The 17,909-nt window shown below is 41.0% G+C and overlaps 1 protein-coding gene across 4 annotated transcripts in view; it reads left to right on the top strand.

The window, feature by feature from the left end:
• The window catches only part of TRMT2B (tRNA methyltransferase 2 homolog B), a 47,039-nt gene that overhangs the window by 7,069 nt on the left and 22,061 nt on the right, over window positions 1-17,909 (top strand). For all 4 annotated transcript variants that reach the window (XM_032330995.1, XM_032330997.1, XM_032330994.1 and 1 more), the window contains one exon: window positions 579-649. In XM_032330995.1, the coding sequence (XP_032186886.1) occupies window positions 579-649 (71 nt within the window). The remainder of the gene's footprint in view (window positions 1-578; window positions 650-17,909) is intronic.

Raw genomic sequence — 17,909 nt, 5'->3', positions numbered from 1 at the left:
GCCTTAAAGTAATTGGTAAAGGAGGTGAGTGGTGGTAAGGGAGTTCATAGTGGCATATTTCCGAGACTTAATCCCTATACCCATTCCCAGATTCCATTCCTGAACTTTCCATTTGCCCATTTTCAATAAATACACTTGAAACACCATTATATTTTTTATTAGTCACACTTTTTAATACCCATATGCCTTAAACTACAGTTCATTAGGGCAGGCACTTGTCCCCACCAACCATGTGCTCCATTAAATGAGTATATGACGTCAGTGTTCTATTATTCAGTTACAAAAACAAAACCCATTACATTTTATTTCCCTCTTAAAATCTGAACAGAAAGCAGACCTTGTCATACTGTGCATTTGTGGCAAGAGAGAAAATATTGCAGACTAGCTCTGTTAAGAATCAGTTTTGTAATGGCTAGACTAGGAAACAGGTTTTCTCTGAAAAATGAACTTGAGCTTGAATTAGGTACTTCTTAAATCTGCATATGCCTCTCTGAAGGAGGGGATTTGAATGGCCAGATATTTCTAAATAATCTTTCATCAGGAAAACCATATAAATCAAATTTGTTTTCTTTCTTTAGACAGAAGCATCGTCTGTGTACGGTCTAACCATCTGAAAAACATCCCTGAGAAACACAATCAAGTGGCACAGGTAATGAGAAACAAGGGCTGGCTGAAGATAACCCTAGGCATTGCAATCTGTAACAGTAATGTCCCTGACATTTTAATAATAGAGCGGCCTCTGGTGCTACAGGGGAGGAGGGGCTGTCTTCTGAAAGTGTACCTTATAACACAGAGAGAATATTGCTAGGGTTTCATTTTAGGGAGGGTGGCGAGCAGGAGAGAGAACTTCATCCATTACTGCACATGTCAGGCATCCAAGGAATTTTTTTTAAGATTTTATTTGGCAGAAGGAGACAAAGTGAGAAAGGGAGTACAAGCAGGGAGAGTGGGAGAGGGAGAAGCAGGCTTCCTGCTGAGCAGGGAGTCCGATGTGGGGGCTCGATCCCAGGACCCTGGGATCATGACCTGAGCTGAAGGCAGACGCTTAACGACTGAGCCACCCAACTGCCCCATCCAGGGAATTTAATAAGAAGGAAGTATTAGGAAAAAGAGGTACGGGTGAGGGCATTCTAATAGGTGACAGGTGTCTGAAATATTTGGAAGGCTACTGTTTTTGGTAGACCAGAACTGAGAAATACCATGGGAGATGTAAGTGGTAAGGCATTTACATGGTGAGGTTGGCCTCTAAGACATTTTTATATCCTCCCTTTTCATGCACCTACTATTTATTGAGAGCCTGTTATGCATTTGGCACTCTGCCAGGTGCTGAGGATCCAATCGCTCACATAGGCATGGTACCTGCCCCTGTGGAACTTAAAAATCAAGTCAAAAGCCTTGTTCATGAGGACTGAGCAGCACTCCCCAGCTGACACTCTTGTTCCCTATTGGTTCTTACCAGCACCCACCCTCCTAGTGATTTAAATTCCTGACACTTGGGTGGTGTCTTCTAATAAGACACATCTTGACCTCCAAGATTTCGCTGCTAGGATGCAGCTTCCTTTTAGAATTGCTCTCCAGAAGTCTTTCTATATGGGCCTCATCAATTTCTTCTCCTGTTCTCTTCAGTGAAACCCTTACCTCTCCTCAATTCCCTCCCCTTCACTTCTGCTCTTGCCCTTAGCAGATGATTGTACCTCATTCTTCCCTGAAAAGTTAAGGGTATCACACGAGAGCTCTCTTAGCTTCTTCTAACATCTACCAATTTTACTGAAATCTTATCCCTCTTTTTCTCCTATTTCAGTGAAAGAGGTGGGTTGGCCTTTCCCTGTCTAAGTCTGTCTATCCTTCCTTGAAACACCACTTTGGACTCATCTCCCCCCTCCATTAGATCCTTGCTCCTTCATTAGGTACCCTCTTTCTCCTGTTTCTGTACCTCATTCCCTATGACCCCTATTGGCTCTGTTCTTGTCTGCCTTCAGCTCAGGTCGTGATCTCAGGGTTCTGGGATTGAACCCTGCTTTGGGCTCCCTGCTTGGCGGGAGGCCTTCGCTCCTTCTCCAACCCCCCTGCTTCTGTTCCCTCTCTTGCTGTCTCTCTCTCGTCAAATAAATAAATATCATAAAAAAAATCTCATGGTTCTTCCACCCTTAATACCCCATAGAGATTGATCTTGTTAAAGTCATCAGTGACCTCTTTGTTGCCAACTCCAGTGGAAACTTTCCCTAACTCACTCAACTTTTCTCTGCCTTTGACACTACTTATTTATCTTTCTTCTCTCCTTGAAACATTTTCTTTCTTTGATTTCTTTCTCTGAAGGTTTTCCTCCTGTCTTGCTGGCCACTTCTTAGTCTTTCCCATGTCATCTTTCCCCCTCTCCTTTCCTGCTATAAGCATTGGTACCCCCCAGGACTCTGTCCTTAACCTTCTTTTCAAAACATTCATGGGAGATTGTACCCAAGTAGAGTTGTAGGTGGAATGACCATCTACAAATTGATAAACTTATATTTGCATTCTGGTTCCCTCTTGAACTTTGGGAGGTGCATTTCTTTTTTTTTTTTTCTTTTTTTTAATTTTTTTAAAGATTTTATTTATTTATTTGACAGAGAGAGATCACAAATAGGCAAAGAGGCAGGCAGAGAGAGAGAGGAGGAAGCAGGCTCCCTGCTGAGCAGAGAGCCCAATGCGGGACTCGATCCCAGGACCCTGAGATCATGACCCGAGCCGAAGGCAGCGGCTTAACCCACTGAGCCACCCAGGCACCCCGGGAGGTGCATTTCTAAAAGTCTCTCAAACTTCCTTACTTAACTGGCCTACACATTCAAATCAGCATTGCCCTAGATCATGGTTTCTCCACTTCTGCCCTACTGACATTTTGGGTTGGATCATTTTTTGTTGCGTGGAGCTGTTAGGTGCATTATAGGACTTCAGCAGCATCCCTGGCCTCTACCCATTAGATGTCATTAGTTGTGACAACCAGAAATGTCTCCAGATGTCTCTTGGGGGGAAAAGTTGCCTCTAGTTGAGAAATACTGCCCTAAACCAAATTTATCCTCTTTGAGAATCTGCTTCTTTTTTTCTCACCTTAGGAAATGGTAGTACCATGTACTAGAAACACGTCATCCTAGACTCCTCTGTCTTAATCCTCACCTTCCTCCTCCAGCCATATCTAATCAGTCTCAAAGTCCCCTCATTTTTCCTTTCTAAAAATACCTTGACTCCATCCTCTTCTATTCCCACCATGGTTACCACCACTACCACTCAATTCGAAGCTACCATCTTCTCTTGCTTAAACTACTACAACGAATTCCAAAGAGGTCTCACTAGTTCCAGCCCCTTACCTTGGTTTATTCTCTACAATGCAGCCGGAGGTGTCCTTAAAATGCCAATAAAATCATACCACAATGTTGCTTAAAATTCTTCAGTAGTTACCGAATAGCTTTTAGAATAAAGCTTAAATTTGTTGTCTTTGCACTGACAGATCTTCATGAGAAGCTCCCTAGCTTCATTTTCTGCCACATCCTCATCTGCTTTCATCTCTCCATTCGTGTGGAACTCAAGTTACCCTGCTGAGCTATCTCACTCCTGCCTGAACCTGTCCTTTCTCCACGATGCCCTCAGTCTTCTCCCCTTGGCTTCTGCTTATGTTCAAAGATTCATTTCAAGCATTAGATCCTGTAGAAAACCTGATCTGACTCCTCAGTCTGATTAGGGTGCCCCCTTTTCTGTATTCTCGTCTAATCTCCCGTTGCTTATCTCCTATTGTTGCATTTGTTACATCAGATTGCATTGTTGTGTGTCAGTGCTTCCCACACAAGACTGCAGAGGTAGCCACTGTGTATTATTTAATTTTGTAGCCCAGCACTTAGCATAGATTCCTACACATAGTGGGTGCTCATCAAATGTTTGGTGAATGGATACCTCTTTGCAATATTTGTCCCAGTTGCTAGCCCTTCCAGCTTCTGTGAGGCAAATTGTTTACCCTCCACATCTATCCAGAGGAATTCCCTTTCCCTGCAAAATTTGCACTGGGATCTAAGAACCAATCTAGTAGGTAATCAAATATAGGCCAGATGTCCACTGTAATAAAAATAATACCATATGTATAGCCCTAGGTTGTTTTCATTTTTAAAATACCTTGATCTCTTTTTCCTCGTGCCTGGTAGTGACATTGCATTCCATTATGATGACAGGATAACCCCAGTTTGCCCTGATTTGAGGTTTCAGTATCTCTTGTTGAGTCTTGAGTCAAAATACAAATTTTATGGGAGCTGATAGCCAGAGCTCCAAGACCTAAGAAGCAGTTTATAAATAAAATGCTATCAAGGAAATACAAGTACATAATTTTAAAAGTTAAATAGTAGGGGCGCCTGCGTGCTCAGTCGGTTAGGCATTTGCCTTTGGCTCGGGTCATGATCCCGGGGTCCTGGGATGGAGCCCCACATAGGGCTCTCTGCTCAGTGGGGAGCCAACTTCCTCTCTCCCTCTGCCTGCCTCTCTCTCTCTCTCTCTCTCAAATAAATAAAATAAAAAAGTCAAATAGTAATAGATTAGTAAGGAAAAGTGATGCTCCTCTGTCCTACCCTTCCTTGCTCTTGAGTCTTGCTTTCCAGAAACCACAGCATTTATTTTAGGTACTTCTTCTGTTGTTCTTATTTCTTTTTTCTTTTTTTTTTTAAAGATTTTATTTATTGGGGCGCCTGGGTGGCTCAGTGGGTTAAAGCCTCTGCCTTCGGCTCAGGTCATGATCCCAGGGTCCTGGGATCGAGCCCCGCATCAGGCTCTCTGCTCAGCAGGGAGTCTGCTTCCTCCTCTCTGCCTGCCTCTCTGCCTACTTGTGATCTCTGCCTGTCAAATAAATAAATAAAATCTTTAAAAAAAAAAAAAGATTTTATTTATTTATTTGACAGAGAGAGATCACAAGTAGGCAGAGAGGCAGGCAGAGTGAGAGGGGAGAAGCAAGCTCGCTGCTGAGCAGAGAGCCCGATGTGGGGCTTGATCTCAGGACCCTGGGATCATTACCTAAGCTGAAGGCAGAGGCTTTAATCCACTGAGCCACCCAGGAGCACTGTTGTTCTTATTTCTAAGTAGTACACTATTCTGATGTGTTTTGCTTTATCCAAGTTACATATTATTTGTTGACTTCCAGTTATGGCATATAAGAATTTCTCTCCCTTACTATGTCTCTCTTCCTGAAGTGCCCTTCTTTGATATTTATAGCACAATTCTTGGTTAAATTAATATTTATTGTTTCTATTGTTATGACCACGTAGATCGTCATAGGTTCATTCCTGAGCCAAGTACATGTACTAAGATTTTGTTTTCCTTCGTTGTACAAATTTTCCTTTCATTTAATATTGTGAAAAATTGCAAACATATAAAAGTAGAGAATGGTGTAATGAACTCCATATACCCATTCCCAAGGTTCAACAACTATCAGTATGTGTCCAGTCTTAATTTTATCTATACTCTCACCCATCCCACATTCTACCAAACCATTTGGATTAGTTTGAGGTAAATTCCAGATATTATATATCATATAAAATGTGAATACTTCAGTGTGAGTTCTAAAAGAATGAACTTAATTTTTTTTAATTTAATTTTTTTCAGTGTTCCAAGATTCATTGTTTATGTACCACACCCAGTGCTACATGCAATACGTGCCCTCTTTAATACCTACTACCAGGCTCACTCAACCACTGAGACCCTCCCCTCCAAAACCCTCAGTTTGTTTCTCAGAGTCCAAAGTCTCTCATGGTTCATCTCCCCCTCTGATTTCCCCCAAATCACTTCTCCTCTCTAACTTTCAATGTCCTTCCTGTTATTCCTTATTCTCCACAAGTCAGTGAAACCATACGATAATTGACTCTCTCTGCTTGACTTATTTCACTCAGTATAATCTCCTCCAGTCCCGTCCATGTTGATACAAAAGTTGGGTGTTCATCCTTTCTGAAGGAGGCATAATATTCCATTGTATATATGGACCATATCTTCTTTATCCATTACTCTGTTGAAGGGCATCTTGGTTCTTTCCATAGTTTGACGACTGTGGCCATTGCTGCTATGAACATTGGGGTACAGATGGCCCTTCTTTTCACTACATCTGTATCTTTGGGGTAAATACCCAGTTGTGCAATTGCAGGGTCATAGGGTAGCTCTATTTTTTTTTAAGATTTTATTTATTTATTTATTTATTTGACAGAGAGAGAGAGAGAGAGAGTGAGTGCACATGAGCTAGGGCAGAGGGAGAGGGAGAAGTAGGCTCCCTGCTGAGCAAGGAGCCCAACGTGGGACTCAGTCCCAGGATACTGGGATCATGACCTGAGCCGAAGGCAGCTGCTTAACAGATTGAGTCACCCAGGCATCCTGGGTAGCTCGATTTTTAATTTCTTAAGGTATCTCCATAGTGTTTTCCAAAGTGGCTGCACCAACTTGCATTCCCACTTAATTTTTTAAACATAACTTCATGGGCACCTGAGTGGCTCAGTTGTTAAGCATCTGCCTTTGGCTCAGGTCATAATCTCAGGGTCCTGGGATGGAGTCCTGCATCAGGCTCCCTGCTAAGTGGACGCCTGCTTCTCCCTCTCCCTCTGCTGCTCCCCCTGCTTGTGTTATCTCTGTGTCTGTCTCTATCTCTCTCTCTGTGTCAAATAAATAAATAAAATCTTTAAATAAATAAATAAAAAGGGACTCCTGGGTGGCTCAGTCAGTTAAGTGGCTGCCTTCAGCTCAGGTCATGATCCCCTGCAATGGGCTCCTGGCTCAGTGGAGAGTCTGCTTCTCCCTCTCCGTCTGCCTGCCACTCTGCCTAGTTGTGCTCTCTGTCACTCTGTCAGATAAATAAATAAAATCTTTAAAAAAATATAAATAAAGATAACTTCATACCATTATTACATCCAGAAATAAACATTTATCCCATAATATCATCAAATATCCAGTAAATGTTTAGGTTCGACACTGATGTATCACATAAATAGTTGGAGTTTTATAGGTGGTTTATTCAAATCGGGATTCAAAGAAGGCATACACATTGCATTTTACTAACATGTCTCTTCATTCTCTTTTAATTTGTTAGTACCCTTCCCTCTTAATTTTTTTGTCCTTGCAATTTATTTTTTGAAGAAACTAGTTGGTTTTCCTGTGGAAATTCTTGTTCTGGATTTTGCTGACTGAATTCTCATGATGTCATTTAATGTTTTTCCTCTGTTCTCTCTATTTCTTATAAACTGGTAGAGCTACATCATTAGATTCAGATTTAACTTGAGGTGAGAAAATTTTTTAATACATATATGTCTGATGGGCTCTCTTTCAGTGATGTTAAAATTGAATCATCAATTCAGTGTCATCAGTCTGATCCACTCATTAAAAAATTTCCTATCAGATTTTCACCTAATAGTTTTGAGTCATTGGTGATCATTGACTATCATGTCTTCATTTATTAGTTAGAATTCTTCTAAAAATGACTTTTCCTTATCAGCTGTTTGGTTACTTTGATGTACTGATACAATCAAGACAGGGTAAATCCTAGGTTCTTTTTTTTTTAAAAAAGATTTTATTTATTTATTTGACAGAGATCACAAGTAGGCAGAGAGACAGACAGAGAGAGAGGGGGAAGCAGGCTGAGCAGAGAGCCTGATGTGGGGCTCAATCCCAGGACCCTGGGATCATGACCTAAGCCGAAGGCAGAGGCTTAACCCACTGAGCCACCCAGGTGCCCCTAAATCCTAGGTTCTTTCACCTTCTTCAGAAGATGTTCAGTTAAATTTGTTTGTTTCAATATCATTATGAAATAATGGATTTTTTTAAAAAAAGATTTTATTTCTTTGACAGAGAAGAGAGTGAGCACAAACTGCGGGGGGCAGGCAGTGCAGAGGGAGAGGGAGAAGCAACCTCCCCACTGATCAGGGAGCCTGACCAAGGGCTCAATCCCAGGACCCTGGGATCATGACCTGAGCTGAAGGCAGACGCTTAACCCACTGAGCCACCCAGGTGCCCTGCAATTATGGATTTTAAACATACTTGATATGTTTTAGTCCACTGAATTTACTATTATTTTTTGGTACGCAAATTGTTCCATTTTTAGCCAACTGGAACTGCTTTAAGTTGTCTCAGCCTTGGATGGCCCTGGTAATTCTGGAATTATAAGATATTTCTAGCACATCTAGTCTTTTTTGCTTGAGACTGGGAATCAACCATTTCTTCAAGGAATCCTTGTCTCTTTTAGTGGGAAATGGTATTTGGAAGCACAGTATGGTTGCTAGGTGTGCTTACTTATACTGGGTTGGTAAGACTTCAAGGCCTTCTAGTGGGCAGAGCCAGGGAATATTTTTTAGGGAGAAAATGTTAGTTCATTTGATATATTAAAATCAAATTTAGAATGACAGAACTTTTACTGAAATCTTTTGATTTTTATATTTTTATCTTTTGTCTTAAGAATGAAAATTTGAGTCCTGACATTAACATAATTATTTATTCTATCCTACTATATATATATTTCCATATATATATATATATATATATATATATATATATATAAAACAATTTCAGAATGTGAGTACCAATATTACTTACCAATAAGTGATAACTGAAAAGAGCTCAAGATTTTGTTTTAAAGGTTTTCTTTATTTATTTGACAGACAGAGATCACAAGTAGGCAAAGAGGCAGGCAGAGAGAGAGGGGGAAGCAGGCTCCTAGCTGAGCAGAGAGCCCGATGTGGGGCTCGATCCTAGGACCCTGAGATCATGACCTGAGGAGAAGGCAGAGGCTTTAACCCACTGAGACACCCGGGCACCCTATCCAGTTCTTTTTGTCACATTATTGTGCCTCTTGAAATACTACCTTTTTTTTGTAGTTAAGTCACTAACTTGGGGTGCCTGGGTGGCTTAGGCAGTCAAATATCCGACTCTTGATTTCAGCTCAGGTCATGATCTCACAGTCCTGGGATCAAGCCCCATCCTGGGATCAAGCCCCGTGTTGGACTCTGCACTCTGTGTAGAGTCTGCTTGAGATTCTCTCCCTCCCCTTCTGCCCTCCCCCTATTCAGACTGTCTCTTTCTCTCTCTAAATAAATACAGTCTTTTTTAAAAAAAAGCCACAAACTTGATACTTGATACACAGGTTCTTTTTTAACTTTTTTCATTTTGCTTATTTTCACATTATAGAGGTTAAGTTCTTTTTCATTTTGATTAATTTTACAGCTTTGTAAAATATTTACATATTTCCAAAGTCAGATCTACAAAATAAGGTCTATAGAGGTCTAGCTTTCATCTCTGTCCCTTCTGCCCTGTTCCTTCCTTCCTTCTATAAGTAACAGGTTTTGATTTTGCTTATTTTTTAAAAAAGTAAGCTTTTCTTAGCTGAAAGAGTTTAATGTGGGCCCTCTTCTGCACCTGTGGTTTTTTTAAATTCTTTAAGGATTTCTTCCTTCCCTCCTTCCTTACCTTCTAGATTATTTATTTGTCAGAGAGAGCGAGAAAGCACAAATAAGGGGAGGGAGCAGCAGGCAGAGGGAGAAGCAGGCTCCCTGCTGAGCAAGGAAATCCATGAGGGACTCAATCCCAGGACCCTGGGACCTGACCTGAGCCTAAGGCAGATGCTTAACAGACTGAGCCACCCAGGTGTCCCTTTAAGGTTTTATTTTTATGTAATCTCTATACCCGATGTGGGGCTTGAACTCATAACCCTGAGATCAAGAGTAGAGTGAGCCAGCCAGGCATCCCTGTACCTGATTTTTTTCTTGTAATATTGCACTTCTTTTTTTTTAATTAATTAATTTGTTTGACAGAGTTTACCAGCAGGCAGAAAGGCAGGCAGAGAGAGAGGAGGAAGCAGGCTCCCTGCTGAGCAGAGAGCCCGATGCAGGGCTCTATCCCAGGACCCTGAAATCATGACCTGAAATGAAGTTAGAGGCTTAACCCACTGAGCCACCCAGGAGCCCCTGCACTTCTTTTTTTTTTTAAGATTTTATTTTTTTATTTGAGAGAAAGAGTGAGCGAGAGTGAGAAAGAGAGAGCACGAGTGGGGGAAGAGACAAAAGGAGAGGGAGAAGCAGATGCCCTGTTGCTGAACAGGGAACGCAATGCCAGGCTCAGTGCTGGGACTCAGGGATCATGACCTGAGCCAAAGGCAGACACTTAACCAACTGAGCCAACCAGGCACCGCTGCACCCCCACCCCGCCTTTTTAACAGCCGCATGCTTCTGTTCGGTATGATGGATTTTTAGAACTTTTTATTGGCATAGATAATTACCTTATTTTTCCATTGGTTTAGTTTTCTAGAACCTAATTGCTAATTTTTTCCAAGTACTCTAAAAGTTCTGTCAAACATTCATCTGCATTCTCCATATGCTCAACAACTTGAGTGTTTTTTCCCTGAAGACCTTTTTCTTAGAATCTTCCATCCTAGGCTCCTGAGGCCTTCTGCATGGCTATTATCCCAGGACTCCTTTTGCTGCTCTCCTGTCTTCCTTTTTCTGGTTTATACCCCCATTTGGCTGGAATACTGTTGTGCCCGAGTTTTCGCATCCGAGAGACCACCAAGGAGCCAAACACCGATGCAATCACATGAGTGAGGGTTTATTTGACAAGCATAAGCTTGGGCCCAAGTATACCCGACACAGCGGAGTAGGGACTTGGACCCCGAACCAGATTACAGTCAGAGTTTTTAAAGGCAGAGTAGGGGTGGACTCGGCAGTAGGTGAGGACAAAGGGGATTAGGGATGGTGTAAGTCTCTAAGGACTTTCGGAAACAAGGTCTCCAGGACCTTGAGGGGCTAGCTATTGTTGGGAGAGAGGTTATTTATTACCAATAATAAAAATCTTCTCGTGAGACCCTTTAGATGTATATCAGTGGGCCATATACTTGGGAATGATTCTCCACACTATCTTGGAGGTTTAGAGATAAAGTTTCCTAAAGGAATTGTTAAAGTAGACTTACAGGATTCTGGTCGGACCTGTTGGAGTAGGGGGTCGGTCAGGCTAGGATTGTTCTTAGCAAAACCTCAAGGTGAGGGCAGTTAAGTCCCCAGGGGAGAGCCACTCTGTCTGTTTCAAGGGCTTGTCAGTAGGTGAGGAATTTTAATGATTTTCTTCTGCCTCTGTTTCCCACATCAGCTAAACTTGAGGTGGGATGGCCTTAATTTTCTCGGCCTCCACATTTCCCCCGAAGAATTTTGACCCTTAAATCTTTAAGGTTGTTGAAGGTGGAAGGTCTCATCTTCTGTAACTTCTTCCTGCTGAGTAGGGGCGTAGAGTTGTCCCTACCTACTTGGGTCAACATTGATCAGTTAAGGAATGTGTAGGGGAGTTATGAAAGATAGAGGCAGCTGAATCCAGGGGTTAAAATCAATCATTAAAGGAGAGAGAGACTGTTTAAAGTGATAACCTGAGTAGATCAGAACCCAAGAAATATTTTGTGATAATCTGGAACATCAAGATGGCTGCACTTTGTCAGGGCTAGACTCGAGGTGGGTACAGCCTTGTTTTTCTTGGCCTCCACAATACAACCTCTATTAGCTTCCTGAGGAAGGGTGCCTAGGAGGTAAAGTTTTAGAATCTTTTCATGTCTATAAATGTCTTTTCTTCCCTGACATCTCACTGAAACTTTTCCTAGATTTCTAGATTTGGGTTTGAATAATTTGCTTTTATAAACTTGAAGATATGGTTTTGTCATCTGGCCACCAGTGTTGTGTGAGTCTAAATGCTACTTTAATTCCTGATCCTTTGTAGGTAATTTCTCTCCTCTTTTTCTCTAAAAGCTCTTAGGGAATCTCTTTATCTCTGAAACTTCATGACCCAGTGGGCCTTTTTTTCTCATTCATTCTGGTGGATACAAATTAGGACTTGTCAATCTGGAAGCTAATGCTTTCAGATGTGAGAAATTTTCCTGTATTATTTCTTACTTCATTTTCTGTATTTTCTTTATATCTCCTATTATTTGAATTTAGGACATCATGGATTGAGCCAGTAATCTGCTTCTCATTCTTCTCCTATTTTCTATCTCTGCCTTTTTGTTTTCCTTTCTGTTAAATTTTTTTAATATAAAAGCCAACATCTTTAATCAAGTATTTTCCATTATCCTACCTTTAATTTTCAAAAGATTTTTCTTGTTCTCTGATCCTTTTCTATAACTACTTTTTTTCGTAATATAATTAAGTAATGTAGTGTGTGTGTGTGTGTGTGTGTGTGTGTGTGTGTGTGTGTGTGTTTTCTGTTCTTTGAATTGTTTGTTCCTTCAGGAATTTTTTCCTGTTTTGGTCATTGTCTTTCACAATGGAGACTTGAACCAAAGAGCTGATGATACTTGACTATTATTTAAGAGTGAGGTCTTAAAAACCTGAATGGCAGTTCAGCATAAGTGGGTTTGTTGATTCTTGGCTTTACTGTTGGTGATTATGTTGGGGTGTCCCCATATGTTTGTCTAAGGAGATCTTTCCTCTGGAGCTATTCTGTTTCTTGAGAGAGTTATCTCGAAGTTTCTTGCCTGGCTGCTGGCTTTTAGAATTAAGGCATGGAAAAGGGGTAGGATCTCCACCATTCAGATTACGGACTTAATGGAATCTGCCGGTTCCCACCCCTCTGTTACTACAACAATGCCTGGTACCTCCAAATTCAGGGCTTTTGTGGGTTCATTTTCTCCTGAGAAAAAGATCTCCAGTCTCTTGCTACAGGAAGATGGATGTTCTTGGTAGGATGAGGGTGTTTACCAGTTTTGTGTCTAGACTTTCAGTCACACCCTCTTTTTTAAAACGATTTTGTTTATTAGAGAGAGAGCAGCAGTGGGAGGAACAGAGGGAGAGAGTCAAGCAAACTCCACGCTGAGCATGAAGTGCAATATGGGGCTGCATCTCAGGACTGTGAGATCATGACCTGAGCTGAACTCAAGAGTCCGAGGCTCAACCGACTTAGCCACCCAGGCTCTGCCCCATACCCTCTTTCAAACCTTGTGCCTTAATTGGACCTTCCAGTTTGAGACTTCCCAGGGCTGTATGTAGCAGATAAGCCTTATATCTCATCAGGGCCCCCTTTGTAGGGCAGTCTGGATATAGTTTCCTTCATCTTGCTTTGGTTGGCACTTGAGTCTGCTTTCCATCTCCTAAGACTTTATTTTGCTCTTTTCTACTCTATCATTATCTTTGTTCTTCCTTTCATGTATTCATTCAACAAGTACTATGGAGTACCTACAAGTGCTTAGGGTATAATAATGAAGAAAATATCCCTTCCCTTGTAGAACTTACATTTTAATTAGAGAGAAAGACTTTTAAAAAACATGATAAAATAAGTTATATGGTATGTTTGAAGGTGATAAGTGTGGCTGTGGTCCGAAACTATGTGTGACCCCAAGTATCATATGTTGAAATCCTAACACCCAAGGTGATAGTATTAGGAGGTGGGGCCTTTGGGAGGTGGTTAGGTCATGAGGGCAGAGCCCTTATGATTAGGATTAGTGCCCTTATGAAAGAGACCCCAGAGAGCTAGCTTGTCCTTTCCTCCATGGGAGGTTATGTGAAAAGACAGTCATTAGTGAGGAAACAGGTTTATTTTTATTTTTTTACTTTAAAAATTTTTTAAAGATTTTATTTATTTATTTGACATAGAGAGAGCCAGTACGAACAGGAGGAGTGGCAGGGAGAGGGAGAAGCAGGCTCCTGCAGAGCAGGAAGCCCGATGTGAGGCTCGATCTTAGGACCTGAGCCGAAGGCAGATGCTTAAACAACTGAGCCACTGAGGCACCCCTATTTTCTATTTTTTAATTTTTAATTCCATTAATTAACAGATAGTGTAATATTAGTTTCAGTGGTAGAGTTCAGTGATTCTTCAGTCTTACATAGCACCCAGTGCTCATTATATCATGTGCCCTCCTTAATGTCCATCACCTAGTTACCCTGTCCCCCCACCTCTCTCCCCTCCCCTCCAGCAACCCTAAGTTTGTTTCCTATGATTTAGAGTCTTTTATGGTTTGTCTCCTTCCTTGATTTCATCTTTTGTTTCTCCCTTCCCCTATGTTCCTCTGTTTTATTTCTTTATTTCCACACATGAATGAGATCATATGGTAATTGTCTTTCTCTGATTGACTTATTTCACTTAGCATTATACCCTCTAGTTCCATCCACATTGTCACAAATGGCAAGATTTCTTTCTTTTTGACGACTAAGTACTATTCCATTACACACACGCACACATGCACGCACACCCCATATCTTCTTCTTTTTCCATTCATCTGTTGATGGACATCTGGGCTCTTTCCATAGTTTAGGTATGGTGGACATTGCTACTATAAACATTGAGGTGCAGGTGCCCCTTTGGATCACTACATTTGTATCTTTGGTGTAAATACCTAGTGGTATAGTTGCTGGATCATAGGGTAGCTCTGTTTTCAACTTTTTGAGGAACCTCCATACTGTTTTCCAGAGTGGCTACACCAGCTTGCATTCCCATCAGCAGTGTAGGAAGATTCCCCTTTCTCCACATCCTCGCCAGCATCTGTTGTTTCCTGACTTGTTAATTGTAGCCATTCTGACTGGTGTGAGGTGGTATCTCATTGTGGCTTTGATTTGTATTTTCTTTGCAGAAATGTCTGTTCATGTCTTCTGCCCATTTCTTGATTGGATTATTTGTTCTCTGGGTGTTGAGTTTGATAAGTTCTTTATAGATTTTGGATACTCACCCTTTATCTGATAAGTCATTTGCAAATATCTCCCGTTGTCTTTTGGTTTTGTTGACTGTTTCCTTTGCTGGCCAGAAACTTTTTATCTTGATGAAGTCCCAGTAGTTCATTTTTGCCTTTGTTTCCCTTGCCTTTGGAGATGTGTCTAGCAGGAAGTTGCTGTGACTGAGGTCAAAGAGGTTGTTGTTGGGCGCCTGGGTGGCTCAGTGGGTTAAGCCGCTGGCTTCAGCTCAGGTCATGATCTCAGGGTCCTGGGATCGAGTCCCGCATCGGTCACTCTGCTCAGCAGAGAGCCTGCTTCCTCCTCTCTCTCTCTCTGCCTGCCTCTCTGCCTATTTGTGATCTCTCTCTGTCAAATAAATAAATAAAATCTTAAAAAAAAAAAGAGGTTGTTGTTGCCTGTATTCTCCTTTAGGTTTTGATAGATTCTTCTCTCACATTTAGGTCTTTCATCCGTTTTGACTCTATTTTTGTGTATGGTGTAAGGAAATGGTCCAGTTTTGTTCTTCTGCTTATGGCTGTCTAATTTTCCCCAACACCATATTTTTGAAGAGACTGTCTTTTTTCTTTTTTTTTTTTTTTTAAGATTTTATTTATTTATTTGTTGGAGAGAGAGCGAGCGAGAGTGAGCACAGGCAGACAGAGTGGAAGGCAGAGTCAGAGGGTGAAGCAGGCTCCCTGCGGAGCAAGGATCCTGATGTGGGACTCGATCCCAGGACGCTGGGATCATGACCTGAGCCGAAGGCAGCTGCTTAACCAACTGAGCCACCCAGGCGTCCCGAGACTGTCTTTTTTCTATTGGACATTCTTTCTTGCTTTGTTGAAGGTTAGTTGACCATAGAGTTGAGAGTCCATTTCTGAGTTCTCTGTTCTGTTCCATTGATTTATGTGTCAGTTGTTGTGCCTGTACAGTACTGTCTTGATGATTACAGCTTTGTAATACAGCTTGAAGTCCAGAGTTGTGATGCCACCAGCTTTGGTTTTCTTTTTCAACATTTCTTTGGCTGTTTGGGGTCTTTTATGGTTCCAAACAAATTTTAGGATTATTTATTCTAGCTCTGTGAAAAAAGTTGATGATATTTTGATAGGGATTGTATTGAATGTGTAGATTGCTCTATGTTGCATAGACATTTAAATAATATTTGTTCTTCCAATCCATGAGCATGGAATATTTTTCCATTTCTTTGTGTCTTCCTCAATTTCTTTCATAAGTGTTCTATAGTTTTCTGAGTACAGATCCTTTGCCTCTTTGGTTAGGTTTATTTCTAGGTGTCTTGTGGTTTTGGGTAGAATTATAAATAGGATCAATTCCTTGATTTCTCTTTCTTCTGTCTCATTTTTAGTGTATAGAAATGCAACTGATTTCTTTGCATTGATTTTATATCCTCCCACGTTCTTGAATTGCTATATGACTTCCAGCAATTTTGGGGTGGAGTCTTTTGGATTTTCTACATAGAATATCATGTCATCTGCCAAGAGTGAAAGTTTGACTTCTTCTTTCCTGGTTTGGATGTCTTTAATTTCTTTTGTTGTCTGAAGCTAGGACTTCTAGTACTATATTGGGTCAGAGTGGTGAGAGTGGACATTCTTGTCGTGTTCCTGACCTTAGAGGAATAGCTCTCAGTTTTTCCCCATTGAGAATGATATTTGCTGTGGGCTTTTTGTTTATGGCTTTTATGATATTGAGGTTTGTTCCCTCTATCCCTACATGCTGGAGAGTTTTAATCAAGAAAAGATGCTGTATTTTGTCAAATGCTTTTTCTGCATCTTTTCAGAGGATCATATGGTTCTTGTCCTTTCTTTTATTAATGTGATGTATCACATTGATTTGCTGTTGTTGAACCACTCTTGCATCCCAGGAATAAATCCCACTTGGTCCTGATGAATAATCCTTTTAATGTACTGTTGGATCCTGTTGGCTAGTATCTTGGTGATAATTTTTTTTTAAAGATTTTATTTATTTATTTGACAGAGAGAGATGACAAGCAGGCAGAGAGGCAGGCACAGAGAGAGGAGGAAGCAGGCTCCCTGCTGAGCAGAGAGCCCGATGCGGGGCTCGATCCCAGGACCCTGAGATCATGACCTGAGCTGAAGGCAGCGGCTTAACCCACTGAGCCACCCAGGCGCCCCTCTTGGTGATAATTTTTGCATCCATGTTCATCAGGGATATTGGTCTGCAATTCTCCTTTTTGGTGGGGACGTTGGTTTTAGGATCAAGGTAATGCTGGCCTCATAGAGTTTGGAAGTTTTCCTTCCCTTTCTAGTTTTTGAAACAGCTTCAGAAGAATAGGTATTAATTCTAATTTAAATGTTTGGTAGAATTCCCCTGGGAAGCCATCGGGCTCTGGACTCTGATTTGTTGGGAGTTTTTTATTGCTGCTTCAGTTTCCTTGCTGGTTATAGGCCTTTTCAGGTTTTCTATTTCTTCCTGTCTTAGTTTTGTAGTTTATATGTTTCTAGGAATGAATCCATTTCTTCTAAATTGTCTAATTTCTAGGCATATAGTTCTTCATAATATGTTCTTATAATTGTATTTCCTTGGTGTTGGTCGTAATCTCTCCTCTTTTATTCATGATTTTATTAATCTGGGTCCTTTCTCTCTTCTTTTGGTAAGTTTGGCCAGGGGTTTATTGATCTTATCAGTTATTTCAAAGAACTAGCTTCTACTTTTGCTGATCTGTGCTACTGTTGTTTTGGTTTCTATTTCATTGATTTCTGTTCTGATCTTTAGAAGTTCTCTTCTCCTGCTGGGTTTGGACTTTATTTGCTGTTCTTTTTCTAACTCCTTCAGGTGTAAGGTTAGGCTGTGTACTTGAGACCTTTCTTGTTTCTTGAGAAAGTCATGTATTGCTATATACTTCCCTCTTAGGACCGCCTTTACTGCATCCCAAGGGTTTTGAACAGTTGTGTTTTCATTTTCATTTGTTTCCACGCATTTAAAAAATCTCTTCTTTAATTTCCTGGTTGACCAATTCATTCTTTAGTAGGATTCTCTTTCACCTCCATGTATTTGAGTTCTTTCCAAATTTCTTCTTGTGATTGAGTTCAAGTTTCAAACCACTGTGGTCTGAAAATATGCAGGGAATGTGAGGAAACAGATTCTTGTAAGACATTGCATCTGCCAGCGTCTTGATCTTGGACTGCCCAGCCTCCAGAACTGTGAGACATAAATTTCTCTTGTTTATAAACCACCCAGTTTGCATTATTTTTGTTATAGGGGCCCAGCCAGATTAAGACAAGTGCCATG

The sequence above is a fragment of the Mustela erminea genome, chromosome X (assembly GCF_009829155.1).
Source record: "Mustela erminea isolate mMusErm1 chromosome X, mMusErm1.Pri, whole genome shotgun sequence".
Classification (NCBI taxonomy): domain Eukaryota; kingdom Metazoa; phylum Chordata; class Mammalia; order Carnivora; family Mustelidae; genus Mustela; species Mustela erminea.
Note: the sequence above shows the minus strand (reverse complement) of the source record. Positions and strands in the feature narration are given on the sequence as shown.